Source organism: Prionailurus bengalensis, chromosome B4 (genome assembly GCF_016509475.1).
Source record: "Prionailurus bengalensis isolate Pbe53 chromosome B4, Fcat_Pben_1.1_paternal_pri, whole genome shotgun sequence".
NCBI classification, from domain to species: Eukaryota; Metazoa; Chordata; class Mammalia; order Carnivora; family Felidae; genus Prionailurus; species Prionailurus bengalensis.
In genome coordinates, this window is record NC_057358.1 from 28,837,564 (window position 1) to 28,857,592 (window position 20,029).

The window sequence follows — 20,029 nt, forward strand, 5'->3', positions numbered from 1 at the left end:
CCTTCTCTAGTCTTGTACTACAGAGTGCTTTCTATAAAAGAGGATCATTAGAGCTGATGGCTAGAGTTCAGAGAAACTAGAAAATTCCACAAAATCTTATTTTCTACCCATTTTCAGGTCTCTATATAGATGTAATCTTTGAACATTTGACTTTTTTTAGGCCACTGACAGCATGATGCCCATTTGACTATTTTTATTTTCTTCTTTACTAAAATGACATGTTGTAGACTCCTCTGTGTCTTTTAAAAGCCTAAATATGTTGGAGAAATTAGTGTCATGGGAAACTGCATGTTTACTTTAAATATTTAATTAGAGGATCTCTCCCATGAGCTGAAAAAGAATCTCTTGGCAAAATTACAGAATAACTCTTTCTCCTCTTACTGCTATCTTAACATCTAATATGACAGGCTTACAAAGAATCATGGGATAGAACTAAAATAACACAAAGGTCTCCAGATATCTGCCATTATTATTAATGAAATTTTCATTTGTATGTAAGCAATGGCGCGCACACACACACACACACACACACACACACACACACACACACACACATTTATATACACATACATGTGCCTCAGCCCAGTTTGGCTGAATTATCCCATTGGTGCTTTTCCCATAAGAAAATATATATATATATATATATATATTTGCAGATTTGCCTCTACCTAAAAGACAACATCATTTTTCCAGAGTAAAAGGTAGTTTTACTGCTGTAAAATTTAAATGAACATTTTTCTTCTAATTCATATTTGAATATACTTTTCCTTTCAATTTCCAACTACTTTTTAAAATGACATTTTGAAGGAAAAGGCCTATTAGCAAATGAAATTCCACTGACAATTTATTTCAGCCTTTAATGTTTTCTACTAAAAATCAAGTTATCAAGACAGGAAAATATTACTGGTTTTGCTATTACAAAAAAAGTGAGAATTTTTAATTCACAAAGGATGAAAACACAAGACATTTATGTCACTGTACATACAATATTACAATAAACGAATTAGCTGTAGACTAATAAAACATTTAAGACCCCACATACACACGTATGTACTTTGAAACAAGAAACACAGGACAATTTTAATCTTTGTTATGTCCACAGCTACCAAGAAAAAGAGCATCACTGATTTGAGTCTAATTGTTTTGCTGGCATACAATCACTATATGGGTCAGTTCTAAAGCATATTGTATTGTTCAGGACATTGTTAGGCAAATATAAACATTCTCATTTTGGGGCTTTTTCTCCCTGCCCAAAACAATCTGCTTTTCATAGCTATCAAGTAGTTTGGTTTGTTACCAATCTAACAAGATCACAACAACAAACAATATTTTTACCACAAAACTCAGGTGAGAGATTTTTAGGCAGATCATACAAAAACTATTTGTTCCCAAGGAAGGCAATCTGTAAATTACAAATGCAATTCTAATAAAAGAGTCTCAATTACAAAAGTATCCACTTTTAAATATTGATGAAGAAATAAAAATTGGAGGGGGGATAGTGGAGGAGGTATTGGCATGGCAGGGAGCAGAAAAGGTGTGGAAAATGAGGAAAACATATTTACCACATGAAATGCTAGATTCAATTGATTTTTTAAAAATGAGGTATGAGTATGCCAGTAAATGCAAAAACAAGAAAAAAGTAAAACCAAAATGCACATTTCCAATGGAAAAATCTCTAAACCTCTTATAGTTTTCTTTATTCAGATTAGACATTTCATATACATCAGTTAATCTAGAAAAATACATCTTAAAATATCTTTAACAGACCATGCTCTCTGTAACAAAACCTTCCAAACCCTGTTTTATTGTACAAATCAACCTACATTAGTAATGTAAAAAGAAATTCTCAAATTTAGCAATGTCATTTTCCATTTGACATCCATCTAATTTACATATGGGTTTCCACTATTCATACTGCAGTTAGAATTCTGTAATAAATTTTTTCTAATGTATTCTGTACATATTAAATTATCTAAAAGGTTCCTCTTGTAGTGCATTTGCCATTTAGCAAGTCTATTCAGTATTTTTCCAGTACCATTTGCATTACAGTGATTTGCCTGTAAATGTAATTAAAATCTAAAAGTGCACACAGTTAAGTTTCTCAAATAACAGCCTATTTCTGGAGGAAACCTAATATTCACGGAAAAGATTACCAATATCATGATTAGAAATGTCAGGTTAGCATGTACTCTGAGACTATACAACAAAATTATATACATAAGCTAAAGGACATTGTCTTTAGCTTATATTTACATCAACTAATGTCTGTTTCCACAGGGTCATACCAAGAACTCAGTATGGCACTAGACAGAATTAGGATGCTTAGCTACAAATCAGTATAGCACAGACAGCCCAAAAATACCCTGAACTGACTTATGCTAAGTTAAACTCCAGTATCACAGTGTGTTAAGTAATATTAGTGTGCTGCCCAAACAAACAACTAAGACATCCATCCAGTAAGGATGCTGTGCAACACAGTTAACAGGCAGCAAGGCTGCACAAGGGATTACATCTGGGTTATAGTGACTTGTAGTACTTAGACTACCACTGCATGCAGAAACCCTGAAAAAAAAAATACACAGGTTTCAAAAAGGATGTACTTCATTTCTTTTAGAATGCCCAAGAGCGTCTTCAAAATAACTGATAGTGAGTACTGTTCTATCAAGTGATGAATCTAACAAATCATGAGAAGAAATTCTACATTATCCAGTTTGAAAAAAACAAACAAAAAAACATACTTTTCTTACCAAATTATCCAGTGTATACGACTGGTTAGAATTGCAAGTTTTGATTTTTACTGAAATTCAGAGTATGAAATGCACACATTCAGGATAAAATTAATTCAAAATTACACACAGTTATATCAACTTGCAACAAAGCAGCAAATATGAGGGCCTAACACACATCTTGACTCTCCCATTCCCTTCTGATCCCTCCAAAAAGTGCAAAATCAAAGAGTAACTGCTTGGTCCAAAATTAAACACATCATATTAAGGGTTTGAAATCTGATCGAATCCAACTTCTATTCCACAGGTTGTCTTCAGTAAGAATCAACGCCCGAAGATGGAATTTATTTCCAGAAGAATTAATTCTACGATCTGATTTTGGTAGACAGTATGAACTGCTATGTTACCAGTCTCTTTCTCTGGCTTTAACAGAGTGGGACCAAAAACAATTGCTATACTCTGATAGGTCATTCGGTTTTTTTCTCCGTTTTCTATAACTCTAAGAAGGAAAAAATAAATTGTTAAAAGAGTAAGCAGAGAGAAAAATTCTTCAAATTGTATTATAAACAGTTTGCATTTAGAAATGAGAAATAATGGGGTGCCTGGGTGGTTCAGTCTATTGAGTGTTCAACTTCAGCTCAGGTTGTACACAGAGCCTGCTTGCCTCTGTGTGTATCTCTCTCTCTCTCTCTCTGCCCCTCCCCACTCGTGCTCTTGCTCTCCCTCTCATAAACAAAAAAAATTAAAAAAAAAGAGAAATGAGAAATAATGCTCATTTTCCTAAACTAAGCTACTTAACCAAGTAGAACTCAGTCCAAACACCATGTGAAAGTTTCTTTTGGATAAACACAGCTGAAAGGTACAACTGTATATACTCTAACAAAATTAAGACACAGATGTAAGTATGAGCTACAACTCAGGTAACAATAATTACTCCACCAGATTGATGGGGAGAAAAATTTCATTAGGGTACAGAGATTAATTTTTCATTTTACTCAATTTATGTGTGTTTTAAATCTCCTTTGTTGGGATAATTTATTTTAGTATTCTAGTGTTCTATCAGAAGACAAAAATCAGTTATTAAAATGGCTAAGAAGTAACTATAGTAACTACAGTATATAGTACTATACTAACTATATAAATATAGTACTGTAGTAACTACAGTAACAACTACAGCAGTAAGCTATGATGGCTTTAATGGTAATTTAAATTTAATATTCATCACTTAACCAATCTCATCTTCATATTAACTGACTTTAACAATTTCTGGACACTTATGTGCTAGGTATTATATAAATGCTTACATATAATATTTACTTTAACTAAATATCTTTCATAGCAGACCATTTGCCTATGGGGTACTAGGCCCAAAGGAATGGTCTTTTTCAAGTTACAAAGATAGCAATTAGCTCAGCTGGGACCTGAACCAACGTCTCAGTGACATTGACCTGGCTTTGGGGGTACCATGCCACATCTCATAACCATGCATTTGTCTTACTTTTTTCTTTTTTTCACACTAATTACTCTTTCTTTCTTTCTTTCTTTCTCTCTCTCTTTCTCTCTCTCTCTCCCTTTCTTTCTTTCTCTCTCTCTCTCTTTCTTTCTTTCTTTCTTTTTCTTTCTTTCTCTCTCTTTCATGGTAAACCTCTTACCTTTTGAGATGTCTAAAAAGAATTTGCATTGTATCTTGATTTGGCTTTGGCAACTGTCTGATTAGGTCCTTAACAGCAGCGACTCGCTGTCTTGGTTCTTGTTCTGAAAAAGAGATAATAACTGGAGATTTTGCATGAAATTGAAAACAGTGACATATTTTAGAACCTGATATTTGGTAATACACAGTGACATCTGGTGGTCACATTTAAAATTTCTGAAGTAAAACCTTTGAAAAAATTTAAAAGATCAAACAGAATGTAGTAGCTTAATCAGTACAGAGGACTTTCAACATCTAGAAAAAAAAAACTGAGTGTAATGACATACTTACTAATTGCATTAACAAAATCATTAAAATGGTTAAATGTAAAAAGAGGTTCTGGTAATTCTCGAAAAAACATTTTGAGTGCTCCAGTGATAACATGAATATCTTCCCATTTACTATCATTCAAGTCCAACTTCTCATCTGAAAAACAGAATAGGAAATTTTTAAAACTTACTTTAAACTTATTCTAACAGTTATGAGAGTTTTTGCACATAACAATAGGGAGTACAATCTTACCATGATTGACTGCGAATCTCAGTTTCTGGATCACAGCAAGGTTGCCACTTACTCTGTATATCCCATCAACATCCAAACCTAAAAGAAAATTACAGTATTTTTGTGTTTAAAGTAGGTGTTTGCCTCTTCTAAAGATGCTTGCATGTTTCAGAATCGTTCTTCATTAACATTAGCCTAAAATCAAATGGGCAAATACTCTTTTCCTCTAACTGGCTTTTTATAGATGCTTGGCAGAGACAGAGGGGGTGGAAATGTTTAATAAACAGCAACAATTCTACTTTGTTTATCATGAGGCTGGTGGATCATTTCAAAAAAAATCACCTCATCAAACTTGAAATACTAACAATTTAAGATAAACTTCTGCACCTGTGGATAGTTCAACAGGTAAAGGAAACCAGTAAAATCAGCCCATCCATTTTTTTGCACATTTTATAATGTGGATGTACATCTTAAAGCACTCTTTCAAACATGGCTGTCCTATTAAGTGCTTGTAATAAACTTAATATAAGCTAGCAATTAAAAAGTAAAGGTTCTATAAAAACTATTGATAATTTGACAGTTTATTAACTTATTTTATATATGGAATAAAATCATTTGAAATTCATCCCATTAAGCCTAAAAAATTCAAATGTTCATTAAATGATAAGGTTGTACACATTTAACAAAGCACACACTATCTAATGTGCTTCTTCATATAGTTTCAAATAAAGGCATGTTGTCAAGAAAAATCAGAGACAAGATCTGAAACTGGCAGAAATTACAAATTATGCAAATGTTTTAACTATACAAGATGTTTTTGATGATGTACAGATACAAGTTAATGTGATTACCATCAAGATATTATTTTATTAAAAATATTATATATTTGTATAATATAAATTCTAAGTATAATATTTATATAATAAAGGTATAAGTATTATAAACATGTTAACATTAACAAAATATAAACTGGTTTAAGTCTTATTTAACAGGAAATGACATAAGAAGGTTGGTCTATTGAGACACTTCATAGTTGATTTAACAGTTTTAAACTGTGATCTCATTTTTATTTTAAAGAGAAAGAACACTCTCTTGGTAAGTAAACACAACCTTCTACACTACCACTTCTTAATAAACTCAGTTTCATAATCACCTTCTTCATTTCAAGCAAATGCCAACTCCAAATGGCTTCAAAGAATACCATACGCTTAATCAACTAGAAGTGCAGAACATTCAACAGGTGCCTGCAAAGGTCTTAATTTAAAATAAGTATAAACATGTAAGTTTTTTGCAAACAAGATGCTTTTCTTAATATCTTACAACTGTTCTATCATTCAAAAATCATAAAAATCCTAGGGATTTTGATGGCAAAACAATGGGTTAGTATGTTTAACATAAAAAAAATCATTCTCTTACCATATGCTTCAACATGTTCAATACATAACTTCACAAATTTTGGCACTGTGCCATTTTCTCTCTGACACAGATTAGCAAGATTGGCTCCAAATACTTGATCTGAAAGAGATTTATTTTTTAAAATAAACCATCTTGCTAAAACTTAGTTTGCAACATGGTGATAACCATTCACAGTGCCATCAAGACATTTCCGTGCCAGACACGGTCAACTGTGACTTACGCCTTCTGTGATTTGCCTGCCCTTTTCCAATGCCACTTCAAACAACTCAACTGTCCTGCTTTTATTAAACTCCACAAACACCCTGACTCATTTCTACCTGAGAGCCTTTTTGTTTTCTACACCTTTTGCAGAGATCGATCCTCTCTCCCAAACGTGGCTCCTTCTTTTCACTCCCACCCTCAGCTAAAGTATCATCTACTTAGAAAAACCTTAGGAGCAGCCTAAGGTAACCCAGTTACAATCACTCTCTATTCTATTACTATGGTAAATTCTTCAGAGTAGTCAGCACTATTTGAAGTTATCTTGTCCATTTCTCATTTTTATGTAAGTTTCATGAGGGCAGGGACCTTGCAATTCTTGAACACCAGTAGATATTCATGGCACCTAGGTGAACACTTAACACTTAGTAAATACTGAAATATTTCTTTAAGTATTAAAACAAGCATGGTGCACGGCACGGGGTGCCTGGGTGATTCAGTCGGTTCAGTGTCTGACTTTGGCTCAGGTCATGATCTCGTGGTTTGTGGGTTCGAGCCCCACATCGGGCCCTGTGCTGACAGCTCAGAGCCCACAGCCTGCTTTGGATTCAGTGTCTCCCTTTCTCTCTGCCCCTCCCCTGCTCACGGTCTGTCTGTCTCTCTCTCTCTCTCTCTCTCTCTCTCTCTCTCTCTCTCTCTCAAAAATAAACATTAAAAAAAGAAAAAAGCACGGTTCTGACATGACACATTTGTGCTAAGTATCCAGGAAAACAAAATACTCGAAGTGCTAAACACAATCTCCTATCACCATAAGGCAGCATAACACTATAAAGCACCAACAGTTTATATTTCTCAATGAAAAAGCCTGGTGAACAAATTAATGGCAGTTTCTTTTCATTGACTTGTCAGGCTTTTTTTAAGGTTCTAAACTCAATATACAAAATTCATATGCATCATCTCAGAGTCCCTGTTTACCGATAACTCTTAAGGTTGCTAATTTGAATCCCTTAATTGGCTGAACTCCACCTAGTTTTAAGTATCTTTTTAATGAAACCCATTTGTGTATTTTAGATGCTTTGCAAACAGATGTTCCAGTGATGGTCTTTGTTTGAAATTTCAAAGACATGTATGTGTTATATATTACCTTTACCTGTATCTTTATTTACTAATTAATGTCACTGAGTCATGTACTAGAAATCATTGAAATTAAAAGTGCTTGTAAAAAATAAAGGCATACACAAGTATATGTGATTTTAAAGAATACTCTTACTAAAAAAAGATCCTGTTAGTGCATTATTGCTATTAACTACTTATAAATGAAGTAACAAATATAAAAATTAATTAGGAAAACACACCTTATATGAATTTTAAAATCACCTGAAATGAAAACTGAAAGCAAACAATCAAGATAAAATTGTTCAATATTTTTCTTTCTACTGTGTTAGGGACCAATTATTCAAAATTTCTTCTGATCTGTGCATCTCAAAACTAAAAATCTTTATTGTCATGTCTCCTATCCATCCATCACATCCCTGTAATTCCTCTGGTACAGGGTTGTCTGGTATTTAGGTCTGTTCAATGTTTTAGTTAAACCCTTCATGTGCATTAAAATATCAATTTTAATCACTCAAATGTATTATAACCAATGAACCTGGTAACTCTAAAGAATTAAAACATTTTTACTAGTCAAAAATTTTTCAGTTTTTATTTTAAAATGTCTTATTTCTGATTTTGGCCAACATTAGTAAAAACATCACTTCTATCTACCTTTGATATAACCTTTTTCACGAACAGCTTGCAAAGTGGGGCGCCGTGTAAGAAACTTCTTTAAGTTTTTCTTCGTTTTTTTCTGTTCTGAAGAATCTATGCTGGACACTTTCATGGCTTAAGACAAACAGATATTAGGCATTTCATAAAATAAGAACTTCTTCATGAAAGTTTTTCCACCTAGCACTCAAAACATATTAATCTCAAATGTAAAAATCAGTTATAAATTCAGTTATTGTAACTTTAACATAGTTTGAGAGTAATACGTGAAGAATCAAGCTAACACAGACCCAATTTCAAAGTGATAAACCAAGCAAAACATTTCATTTTTATCACTAAACACTGACAATGAACTATACCTTCTTTGGTATATGTGCTAAGACACTGGTTATTTTAATTTATATTCAGTGTTTCATAAATGATACTACTTATACCTTCTTTGACTCTCCATCAGTTTTAGAAGGTAAAATGACCAGAAAAAAATGTCTATAAAACATAAACAAGTCCCTATCCTGCAGTATCCTTACTGGACTAGGAGTCTGGAGATATGTGTATCCGTCACAATTATTTATTTGTACTTTAAGCTAACAAAATCTCATCATAATTACTTCTACACTAAGAATGGGACCACGTGAATAACATCCTACATTGCCATCAATCTGATTTCTTTTTTGGTTACCATAAAAAATATCCAAAAAGTAAATTTCTTGAAAGGAACTGTATATGAGGAAAGTTGAGAGCACAAACAATAGATAGTAAAGAATTAAAATAATCAAATTTTCATGTGTTTACATTGTTATATGTCCGTGACAATGCCTGTAACAGGCCTAACCTTCTTCAGAATATGGGAGAACAAAAGCAGAAATGATTTTCTAATCATTCAGTTAATCTGAAGGCTACTAGCAAAACATATAAAGAATAACTTACCACGAAGTTTCTTAGGGTCTTTATGGTCCTTCTCTTTATCATGCTTTTCTATTCCTGGTGAATCTGGTATCTCCTCTTCAATTGCTTCATCAGTTTCTACTGTCTATTGATTACAGATTTCCCAAACACATATTACTTTTGAAACTATTTTTAGATGTGATAGCATAGTTCTCATTATAATCAGTAACTGATCCTCCTAAATGATTTTAGGGAACTAATTAGTATATGATATATATGATTTAGATACTTGATAACTTTTTAAAAGTATTCTTTTTCCTCTAGATGGGGGAAATTAATTCTGATTTCAAAAGAGAAAAAATGCTAATAATTCACATGACAATGGGTTTATATACTGATGATGAGGCTATCTTCCCTTGTGTAGATCGACTGCATAAGAATTATAGTAACAAGACTTAAAAGGTCAGACTATATAATCTGTGGTGACAGAACATGATGAAGCTACATTCTGTGCTAATACTACAAGATAAAGCTAACTAGCCTAGGGCACATTAATTTTTCACACCAACAAATGTTGCAAATTATACTTTGTATCAATAGCTAGTAATTACTCACAATTCATGGATTTTAGATATTGAAAGAAATCCCAGGGCTCATGTACAGCCTGACCAGTCACTTTTACGGGTTAAAAAACTGAAGTGAGTTTTCAAAGCTAGAAGCATTGCTTTGCCTTTCACACTGATGTCTTTACTCCACTTAGAACTTATTTTTGTGTAGAGCATAAAAAAAGGTTCTAATTTCTTCTTAGATATCCAGTTGACCCAGTACCATTTATTTTAAAGCTTATTCTTCCTTATTTACAACGCTAAATCTAGCATAAAGTGTCCAAAGGTATGTGTTCTTTATTCTGTTCCATAGATCTGCATATCTAGCCTGGTATGGATACCATGTTCTATTAATTAATACAGCTTTATACAGTCTTGACATCTGAGAGAACAAGTCCTTCCACTTTCTTCTTCAAGAGTGTCTTACTTTTACCAAATTTATATTCCTGTATGAATTTTAGAACAAGCTTGTCAAGTTCCATGAGATTTTGAAGGAGGTTCAAAAATCTCAAATATATAAATTTATAAATCATTTGGAAGAATATATCTTTACATTATTGAATCTATTTTTTAAAATTTTTTCTAAAATGTTTATTTTTGACAGAGAGAGAGAGAGAGAGAGAGAGAGAGAGAGAGAGAGAGAGAGACACACACACAGAGAGAGACAGAGAGAGAGAGAGACAGAGCATGAGCGGGGGAGGGACAGAGAGAGAGGGAAATACAGAATCGGAAGCAGGCTCCAGGCTCTGAGCTGTCAGCACAGAGCCCGATGCGGGGCTCTAACTCGACCACGAGATCATGACCTGAGCCGAAGTCAGATGCTTAACCGAATGGGCCACCTAGGCGCTCCACATTACTGAATCTTTCTTTTTTTTTTTTTTTTTTATTTATTTTTATTTTTGGGACAGAGAGAGGCAGAGCATGAACGGGGGAGGGGCAGAGAGAGAGGGAGACACAGAATCGGAAACAGGCTCCAGGCTCTGAGCCATCAGCCCAGAGCCTGACGCGGGGCTCGAACTCCCGGACCGCGAGATCGTGACCTGGCTGAAGTCGGACGCTTAACCGACTGCGCCACCCAGGCGCCCCTTACTGAATCTTTCAATCCATGAACATATAATGAGATTTTCTCCCATGTCTCTCAGTCAAGTTTTACAATCTTCCCTGCAGGAGTCTTGTTCTTCTTTCTACATTTATTGTGCATATTTCTACAGTATCTTTTGCCACTTTGTAAACAGTATATATTTTAAATTTCATAGTTGATGTTACTCTCTTTTCACTTGGCTTATCCCCTGATCCTATAAGGCTTAAATGGAAAGGAAAAAAAAAACCCGTTTTCTCTCTGCAAGGCTCTCCTGGACCCCTACACTAGGTTAGCCCCTCCTTAACTGGTATTTTCATAGTAAGTTGTATATCCCTTACCATCATAAACCTCACTACATTCCACTGTATTAACTATTCAGTCATCTGTCTTCAGTAATCTTCTGTCTTTGGCTGTAAACTCCATATAGAAATGTGTAGCATGTGGTTGCATGCTGCTATATCTCCCCAGTGCATAAAGCACTCTCACGTTTATTAAATGAATGCAGCCATACTTGCTTTTCAAGGGATTGGGAACAGATTACAGTGACTAGAGCTGAAAGCCCATATTGGGTAGAGTAGAAAGAAGGTACATTTGAAAAGACAGACTGGGCTCGGGTTGTTGAATTTTAATGAGAGTCACAGAAGGTTTCTGAGCAGGAGAGGATTATAAAGTTAACATTAGGAAGTTTCATACAGCAATACTATTAGGAACATATTGGTGGGGGATGAGATGAAATAAGAAAAACTGGGAAGTGACTCTTATCTAACATATAAAGTCCTGATCAGGTTTCAGGAATAAATGGAAAGGAAGAGACAAGATTCAGAAATATACAATATTACAAACTGCAAAGGAGTTTTACAATATATACAAACTGCATATATATATGTGAATGAATGACTGGCTATAAGAGGTAAAAAGAGGAGTAAGAGTTAATACTGAAGATTCCAAATCTGGTTGTTTTGAACTGAGTGCATCATAAAGACACTGGAGCTTAAAAGGATACTGGGAGACAATCAAATCCAACCTCCCTATTTTATAAGTGAAAAAAATGGATGCCCATAGAGGTAGAATACCTCAGTAAGATCAGAAATCTTATTTTTTTAATGGGTGTGTGTGTGTGTGTGTGAGAGAGAGAGAGAGAGAGAGAGAGAGAGAGAGAGAGAGAGAGAGAGAGAACACCAGTGGGGGGGGGGGGAGGTACAGAAAGAGAGGGGTACACACAGAATCCGAAGCAGGATCCAGGTTCTGAGTTGTCAGCACAGAGCCCAATACGGGGCATGAACTCATAGACCATGAGATCATGACCTAAGCTGAAGTTGGATGCTTAACCGACTGAGCCAACCAGGTGCCCCAAGATCACAAATCTTATTAATAATGAGGCTTCACCTACAGTCTCTGAAAGACTTCTCAGTCTTCACTAAAGCCCGTGATTCCCAATTTTTTTTCAGTCTTTGTTTAGTTTAAAACCATAACACACTTTCTTCAGTATTCACTTTTCTTTTTGTCACTGACCTATGATCCTTAATCAGGAACATGTCCCCATACAGTGTGGGTAAGAATATAGTCTGAAGAAGTAGCGTCCCTATTTGTTTCTTCCTGCTCTTACTAACACAGCTGCAGGATACAAATTTGAGGTTCTTTTTGGTTGTTATTGTTATATATATACATATATTCTATATTCTATATCTGCTGTGTGTGTGTATATATATGTGTGTGTGTGTGTATATATAGTATATTACACACACACACACACATATATATACATATATATATAGTATATTACACACACACACACACACACACACACACACGAGGAGACTTACCAGGAATGGGAGGGTACTGAACACCTCCATGATTAGGGGAGTGAGGGGAGGAACTAGAACGCCTAAGGGGTAGCTAGAGAGCTATCATGAGGAAAGAAAAGGTGCTCATGAAGAGACTATAGCTTTATTCATTTTATAACTGCCTAGGACCTGCCTCCACCAAATAGCACTATTCCCAATTCATCAATCATTGAATAAATACTATGCACTAGGAATTGTTTGTCCCTCTTCTTGAACGATTTCTTTTAGGACCAATCCTTCAATCTGAAAATTATTTAAAATCCACTAATAGCAAATATTATAGAATTGAGAATGTTAAGTCTCCACGAGCCCTGGGGAATGCTAAACTGACCAGTGCCTTTCCCACCTGTTTTATCACATATAAATTGGAAACTAGATATGCAATAGTCAATTAGAAAGCAGAAAAGAAAAACAGCTCTGAAGTAAAAACATTTACCTAAGTCAAACACATACCTGATTATTGATAGTACTACTAAGAACTTTAAACCAATCATTAATAACAGTGTCATTATCAGACTGAATTAGCAGTTCTGTTCCTTGACGGGTTTTCAGCTTTAGAGAAAAGGAAAAAAAAAAGTACAGTTAGTGCTTTCAACCAAATAAATGAATGCACATGTGCACACACGCGCGCACACGCACACATAATTATTAAAGAGAGAGTGAGAATCCCAAGCAGGCTCCATGCTCAGCCCAGAGCCTGATGCAAGGCTTGACCCCACAACCCTGGGATTGTGACCTGAGTTGAAATCAAGAGTCAGATGTTCATCTAAGCCACGTGTGTGCGCGCGCGCATGTGTGTGTGTGTGTGTGTGTATTTTTTTTTCTTTTTAAGATTTTAAGTCATCTCTACCCCCAACATGGGACTCAAACTCACAACCCTAAGATCAAGAGTCTCATGTTCCAGAAACTGAGCCGGCCAGGAGCCCCCAAATAAATGAATATATTTAAACTAAAGTCTACAAAACCACCAGCAAAAGACGTTACATTAAGTGATGAAAGGTTAAAGTAATGCTGCATAGCAATAGAGTATTTTTTACTTTAATATAAAATAATCCCAGAGGAATTATTTTATAAAACATGAAATTTTTTTTCACAAAAAAATTCTTAACAAAAATCTAATAACTTAGGGTCCCAAATTCCATCACACAAATGCAATAAAACTTGCTGAAATCTAGTGTACTTTTTCATTAAAAAATAAGTTCAAGTATGGGAATGCAAGCTGGTGCAGCCACTCTGGAAAACAGTATGGAGGTTCCTCAAAAAACTAAAAATAGAACCAACCTACGACCCAGCAATTGCACTACTAGGCATTACCCAAGGGATACAGGTGTGCAGTTTCGAAGGGATACGTGCACCCCAATGATAGCAGTACTATCGACAATAGCCAAAGTATGGAAAGAGCCCAAATGTCCATCGATGGATGAATGGATAAAGAAGATGTGATATGTACGTACACACACACACACACACACACACACAACGGAGTATTATTTGGCAATCAAGAAGAATGACATTTTGCCATTTGCAACTACGTGGATGGAACTGGAGGGTATTATGCTAAGCGAAATTAGTCAGAGAAAGACAAATACCATATGACTTCACTCATATGAGGACTTTAAGATACAAAACAGATGAACATAAGGGAAGGAAAACAAAAATAATATAAAAACAGGGAGGAGGACAAAGTATAAGAGACTCATAAATATGGAGAACAGCGGGTTACTGGAGGAGGTGTGCGAGGGGGGATGGGCTAAACGGGTAAGGGGCATTAAGGAATCTACTCCTGAAGTCACTGTTGTACTATACACCAACTAATTTGGATGTAAATTAAAAAAATAAAATGAATGAGAACAAAAAATAAAATGAAATAAACAAAAAAAATAAGTTCAAGTATCAAAGCTGTGTGTTTTCAATTAGAATTGAAACAAAATTCATTTTAATTTATGTTTTTTATGTTACAGGGAACACATACACACATGCATAAGTAGGGGAGGGGCAGAGAGGGGAGAGAGGGGAGAGAGGGGAGAGAGGGGAGAGAGGGGAGAGAGAGAGAGAGAGAGAGAGAGAGAGAGAGAGAGAGAGAGAAAGAGAGAAAGAGAGAAAGAGAGAAAGAGAGAGAGAATCCCAAGCAGCCTCCATGCTCAGTGCAGAACCTGGTGCAGGACCCAATCCTACAACCTCAGGATCATGACCTGAGCTGAAATCAAGAATCAGACACTCAACTGACTGAGCCACGCAGGTGCCCCAAAACAAAATTCATTTGTAAAGAAATAAAATCTGTGATCTTTTTATGTAAATCTGAGGAACTTTTTTCTCTCCCCAGTTAAAAAATAAATGTAGGAAAAAATATATGAAAGAGTGAAATATTCATTATTTCCTATTTAATAGGCAAATAAATATAATGGCTTGGTATAAAGAAAAGGCACAGACAATAAATGTTACATCACTTTTGGAAAGAAACAGTACTAAATTAAGTGTCAAATCATGAACTACTCAAGTAAGGATACTATGTATTATTCTACATGAAGGCTACTGCCAGATTATATGTAATCACTTTGCTTCAAAGTTTCTTCCACTTGACTAAGAAAAATTATGAGGTATTGGGAGAAAGCCTTCTTCCTATTTTGTGGTTAGTAACTGTTTATTTTTTTCCTTAAGGAACATATTGCATTGTTTCCCATACAACATTCTGAGACATATGCCTCAAATACAGTTCCCAAAGTAATGTTTTAAAAAAAAAGGTATTCCTCAGTGATATTTAAGATATGAATTTGGGAAATACTGGATTGAAGAAAGTTAAACAAGATTCTCTCCTTCAAGATATTGCAGGGCTTTGATATTCCAGGGTACACTGATTTTCTAAGGAAAGAATAACAATATACACCATTGCCTGCATTTATTTGACCATGGATTCACTTTCACTCTAAATCACTTCTTAAAACTACAAGGTTAATTCAGTAAACACTGACTTCCTTTCTTGTACTACTTTCCCAGAGTCCGTCAAGCCAGTCTACCAATACTGAATATTCACTGCACATGAGATACTGTCAGTTCTTACTTCAAGATAAGGAAAAATAGTCTCTCTGCTGAAAAAATAATAATTATCTAGTGGGAAGCGTAATTTACACACGATGGTAAACTAAGGCACACTCAATTAAATGCTATTTTATTTACTTATTTTTTTTAACGTTTATTTATTTTTGAGACAGAGAGAGACAGAGCATGAATGGGGGAGGGGCAGAGAGAGAGGGAGACACAGAATCCGAAGCAGGCTCCAGGCTCCAAGCCATCAGCCCAGAGCCCAATGCGGGGCTCGAACTCATGGACCGCGAGATCGTGACCCGAGCCGAAGTCGGACGCTCAACCGACTGAGCCACGCAGGTGCCCCAATTAAATGCTATTTTAAAAGCATAATAAAAAAGAAGCATCAGTGTTGTGGTCACATTTCTCATGGGTCTTGGAAGACAGGTAACATGTGATAAGCAGAGACTGCCATGGATACTAAGATAGAGTAAAAATCATAGGAGCAGGAAAGCCTAGGTCTCACTTGGAAGCCTGGACAAGACAGGAAAGGACTGATACATGAGGCTCTAAAGGAAGGCTAGGATTGGGAAGACTGTTTGCAAAGACAGTCTGGAAAATTCCTCCAATCTCCGAATACACACCCTTCTGCAATGTGCCTTTACTGTTCCTCCATCAACAGGTGGATTCTAGTTCCCCACAACCCTCAACACTCGGCTGGCTTTCGGACTTGCTTTAACCAATGGAATCCACTGATGTGTGACTCCTAAATCTAGGCCTCAGGAAGTCTTATATCTTCCACTCTTACCCTCTTGGAACCCTGACACGGCCCCGTGAAGAAGCCTGGCGTAGTCTCCTGAAGAGTGAGAGAACCTGGAGAGAAAGAGGTCTAGCAGCTGGCACAACACCATACATGTGAGTAGACTGCCCAGACGCAGTCAAGCCACTACTAAAGCCTCGTGAATGGCCCCATGTGAGATCAGAAGAACCACTCAGCTCAGTAAAGGCCAAACCCAACTAAAAAAATGGTTCTTTTCTCCTAAGCTTCTAAATTCTAAGGTGGTCTGATATGCAGCAATAATAACAGATACAGAATCATATATTACTGTGGGGGATTTTTAATGATAAAATAGAAAGGTTTCAACTTATTTTTCAATATTAGATTTGGTAGGTAAAGGAATCCACACCCTTTTTATTGTCGGTAGGGAAAGGCAAGACTGTGGAACAAAGGCTTGTAATATATAGTCTGAGACCCAATAATTTATGCAAGTGAAGCCCAGATCTTTATACCAGCTTTTTCCCCCTTAAATTATGACACCAAACTGATTTAAAGACCAACTTTGCCTTAATCGGTTGCATTAAAATATAGCTCAAAAGAACTAAAAAAAAAGAACACCCAATTACTATGGTTAAGAAGGTGAATTATAGGGGCGCCTGGGTGGTTCAGTCGGTTGAATGTCCGACTTCGGCTCAGGTCATGATCTCGCAGTTTGTGGGTTCGAGTCCCGGGTCGGGCTCTGTGCTGACAGCTTGGAGCCTGAAGCCTGCTTCCTATTCTGTGTCTCCCTCTCTCTTTGCTCCTCCCCTGTTCTCTCTCTCAATCTCTCTCAAAAATAAACATTAAAAAAAATTTAAAGAAGGTGAATTATACTTAGAAAAAAAATGTATTACCTCAAATACATTCTTTTTGCTGGATTTGTCCTTTGAAGCCATCTCCACTGTCGCCCCCTTCAGGTCCACTGTGAACTCTGGCTTGGACTGATTACTCCCAAACTTCATTTTAGAAAAAAGGAAAAACCCTTGTGATATTCATGTACACGAGCGTATCAAAAACAATTTAGACCAATTTTATATTATGAACAATAAATCAAATAGGTGATTACCTCAAATTCTTGTCTTTATTATAAAATAACAATTCATACCTTAAAACTGAAATGTCTACAAGACATGAATATATCGTTCACGGAAAAGGAAATGGCTCGACTTGCATCTTAATAAGAAAAACACAAAATAAAGCCACACTAAAATCTTTTTTCACCCATCAGTGTAGAAAAAAAATTCTAAAAGTTAGATGAAAAACTATGTTTTGCATAGAGAAATAGGCCTTCATATGCAAGTACAGTACAAATTGGAACAATGCCTAGAGAGGGAAAATTGTAATACTTTATTTGGAAATTTACAAATGCATGTATCCTTTGGCTTGGAACTGAACCTAGACTATATAGGACTAGGTAAAATGATGTGTTCAAAAGGCAAGGCATTATTCTTACATATGTATAAATAATATCTGGCAGATATCAAGTTGTCTTCCACTCAATAAACATTCTATAAACTTGATTATGCTTTCAAGAGTTATTTCCTTATTGACTATTTATGTTGTCAACAACTAACAGTAACTTATAAAAACAGAAAACTCTAAGCCTCATGTTCTTTTATTTAGCCTTTGTTAGAAATTATACCTGGAGCCAGATGCTATGAAGCCTCAGCAATTTAATAAAAAACTGTGAAAAGAATAGGAAGACAGCTGACATGAAAAGAAAAAGCACTTAGCTAGCTGTTAGATTTTGTTAAGCAGATAAGGAAAAGATTAGCAAGCAGCAGAAAATTCATGTTAAATACAGACGTACTCTGCACCTTGTCATCATTAACTTAAATTTTTGTTTAGAAATTTAACTAAGAATAGACAACAGAACTAAGAACAGAAAATAGCTTTCCCATTTATTGAAAGGTTTAGAGGTTTTAAATCTTTAAGGGCTATAATCTTAAGGCCAAAGATTTATTACAGAAGATTTTGTTTCTTAAAATATTTTCAAGTCAAATTATGTTTGTCATTGGAAATGGATATTACCCCAGCAACCTACTGATATCTTAGTCACTGTTCATAACACTACTCAGTAGCTTCCCATTTAATGAATGGTTCAACTTCATCTGTTCCCTTTTACTTCATCTTTTCAGCTAGCAATGTGGACTTAAATAATGTACTTGTTATAACAAAACAACATTTAGGATATTATATGGCATTTATTAGTGGAATCAAAACAAAGCTTAGGGTGTTATATGGAATTTTTATTAGTGGAATCATAATAACAATCACAAAAATTTTGACTAATTTACAGAGTCTTGGCCTTAAGTGTCTGTCATTGTCATTCAAAAGACATTTAATTAACCATAGGAGGAGCTACAATGGGCAAAGAGAACTTTCTGAGCAAAAATGATGATCTCAAAAGTTGTAAAACTTAAATGTACACATTTAACTGAATGATAAAAATCCATGTACAAATTGTCATTACCTGCCTGTAAATGGTTAGCTATAAGCTAAGATACTTAGCTTAAATAACTAACCAAGTAAGATATAGCAACCAAATAACAAATACAATGACAGGACATGGAATGCTGGTAAAAGTACATTCAATGCGGTTGGCAAAATTTTGTGTTTGTTACTCATTCTTTTTCAAACTTTAGTCCCACTTTATCATACATCCCTCCAATAAATTCATGGCAAAGAAAATGGAATAATTGTGGCAAGGGGCATGCAACAAGAACACATACAGTGACAGCCGAAACAGGATCAGATTTTACATATGCAGGCCGACGACTGACAGAGTTTTTCCAAGAAGAAAGCAGCGAAAGCAAGAGCTCAGAGACAGAGCCCTGTTGGCAGAATGACTTGATGGAAAAAGGGAAGAAAGTGATGATGTCATAATAATGCACAACGGCAAATGACACATAAGAGAAAAGCATATGGAAACAAATGGGACGAAAATACAATTCCACAAGCAGACACAACACAAAGCTTAACTTCCAAATATTTTGCAAAGGCCCTAGTATTTATATCTCATAATTATTTTCTGATTCTGTTACTATGTAAGTTCATGCTTTATTTTTAACATGAATGCTTTATAGAAATTACATTAAAAATTACACTAAGCATTTATATCTCAGAATTATTTTCTGACTCTGTTACTATGGAAGTTCATGCTTTATTTTTAAGGTGAATGCTTTATAGAAATTGCATTAAACAGAAATTACATTAAACATCTTCGTCTGTATTCACAACAGAAGACCTGAAGGGTCACAGACGGGAGTCACATCTGGCCCACCACCATCTTACCCAGCAGCCCCTGAATCTGGGAGCTTCCTCCTTGCAACCTGCTGGGCAATGTCCCCCAGTGGCCCTACCATCCAGTTTGCCTTCTCTTCCTTTAGGACAAGTGGTTCTCAACCACAGGCAATTCTGTCTCCCAGGGGACATCTGGCAATGTCTGGAGATATTTGTGGTCGTCACACCTGGAGGT

At 35.5% G+C, this 20,029-nt stretch overlaps 1 protein-coding gene across 7 annotated transcripts in view; it reads right to left on the reverse strand.

Annotated features, from left to right (window-relative positions):
• Positions 1-826: 826 nt before the first annotated feature.
• The window catches only part of ARHGAP12 (Rho GTPase activating protein 12), a 121,894-nt gene continuing 102,691 nt past the window's right edge, over positions 827-20,029 (reverse strand). For 6 of the 7 annotated variants that reach the window (XM_043563467.1, XM_043563466.1, XM_043563465.1 and 3 more), the window contains 9 exons: positions 17,406-17,507; positions 13,167-13,265; positions 9,226-9,328; positions 8,299-8,415; positions 6,334-6,432; positions 4,939-5,016; positions 4,708-4,842; positions 4,379-4,481; positions 827-3,225 (listed from right to left, as the gene is read on the reverse strand). In XM_043563467.1, coding sequence (XP_043419402.1) covers positions 3,051-3,225; positions 4,379-4,481; positions 4,708-4,842; positions 4,939-5,016; positions 6,334-6,432; positions 8,299-8,415; positions 9,226-9,328; positions 13,167-13,265; positions 17,406-17,507 — 1,011 coding nt within the window. In that variant the 3' untranslated portion in view covers positions 827-3,050. The remainder of the gene's footprint in view (positions 3,226-4,378; positions 4,482-4,707; positions 4,843-4,938; positions 5,017-6,333; positions 6,433-8,298; positions 8,416-9,225; positions 9,329-13,166; positions 13,266-17,405; positions 17,508-20,029) is intronic. The other variant, XM_043563464.1, reaches the window with a different exon arrangement.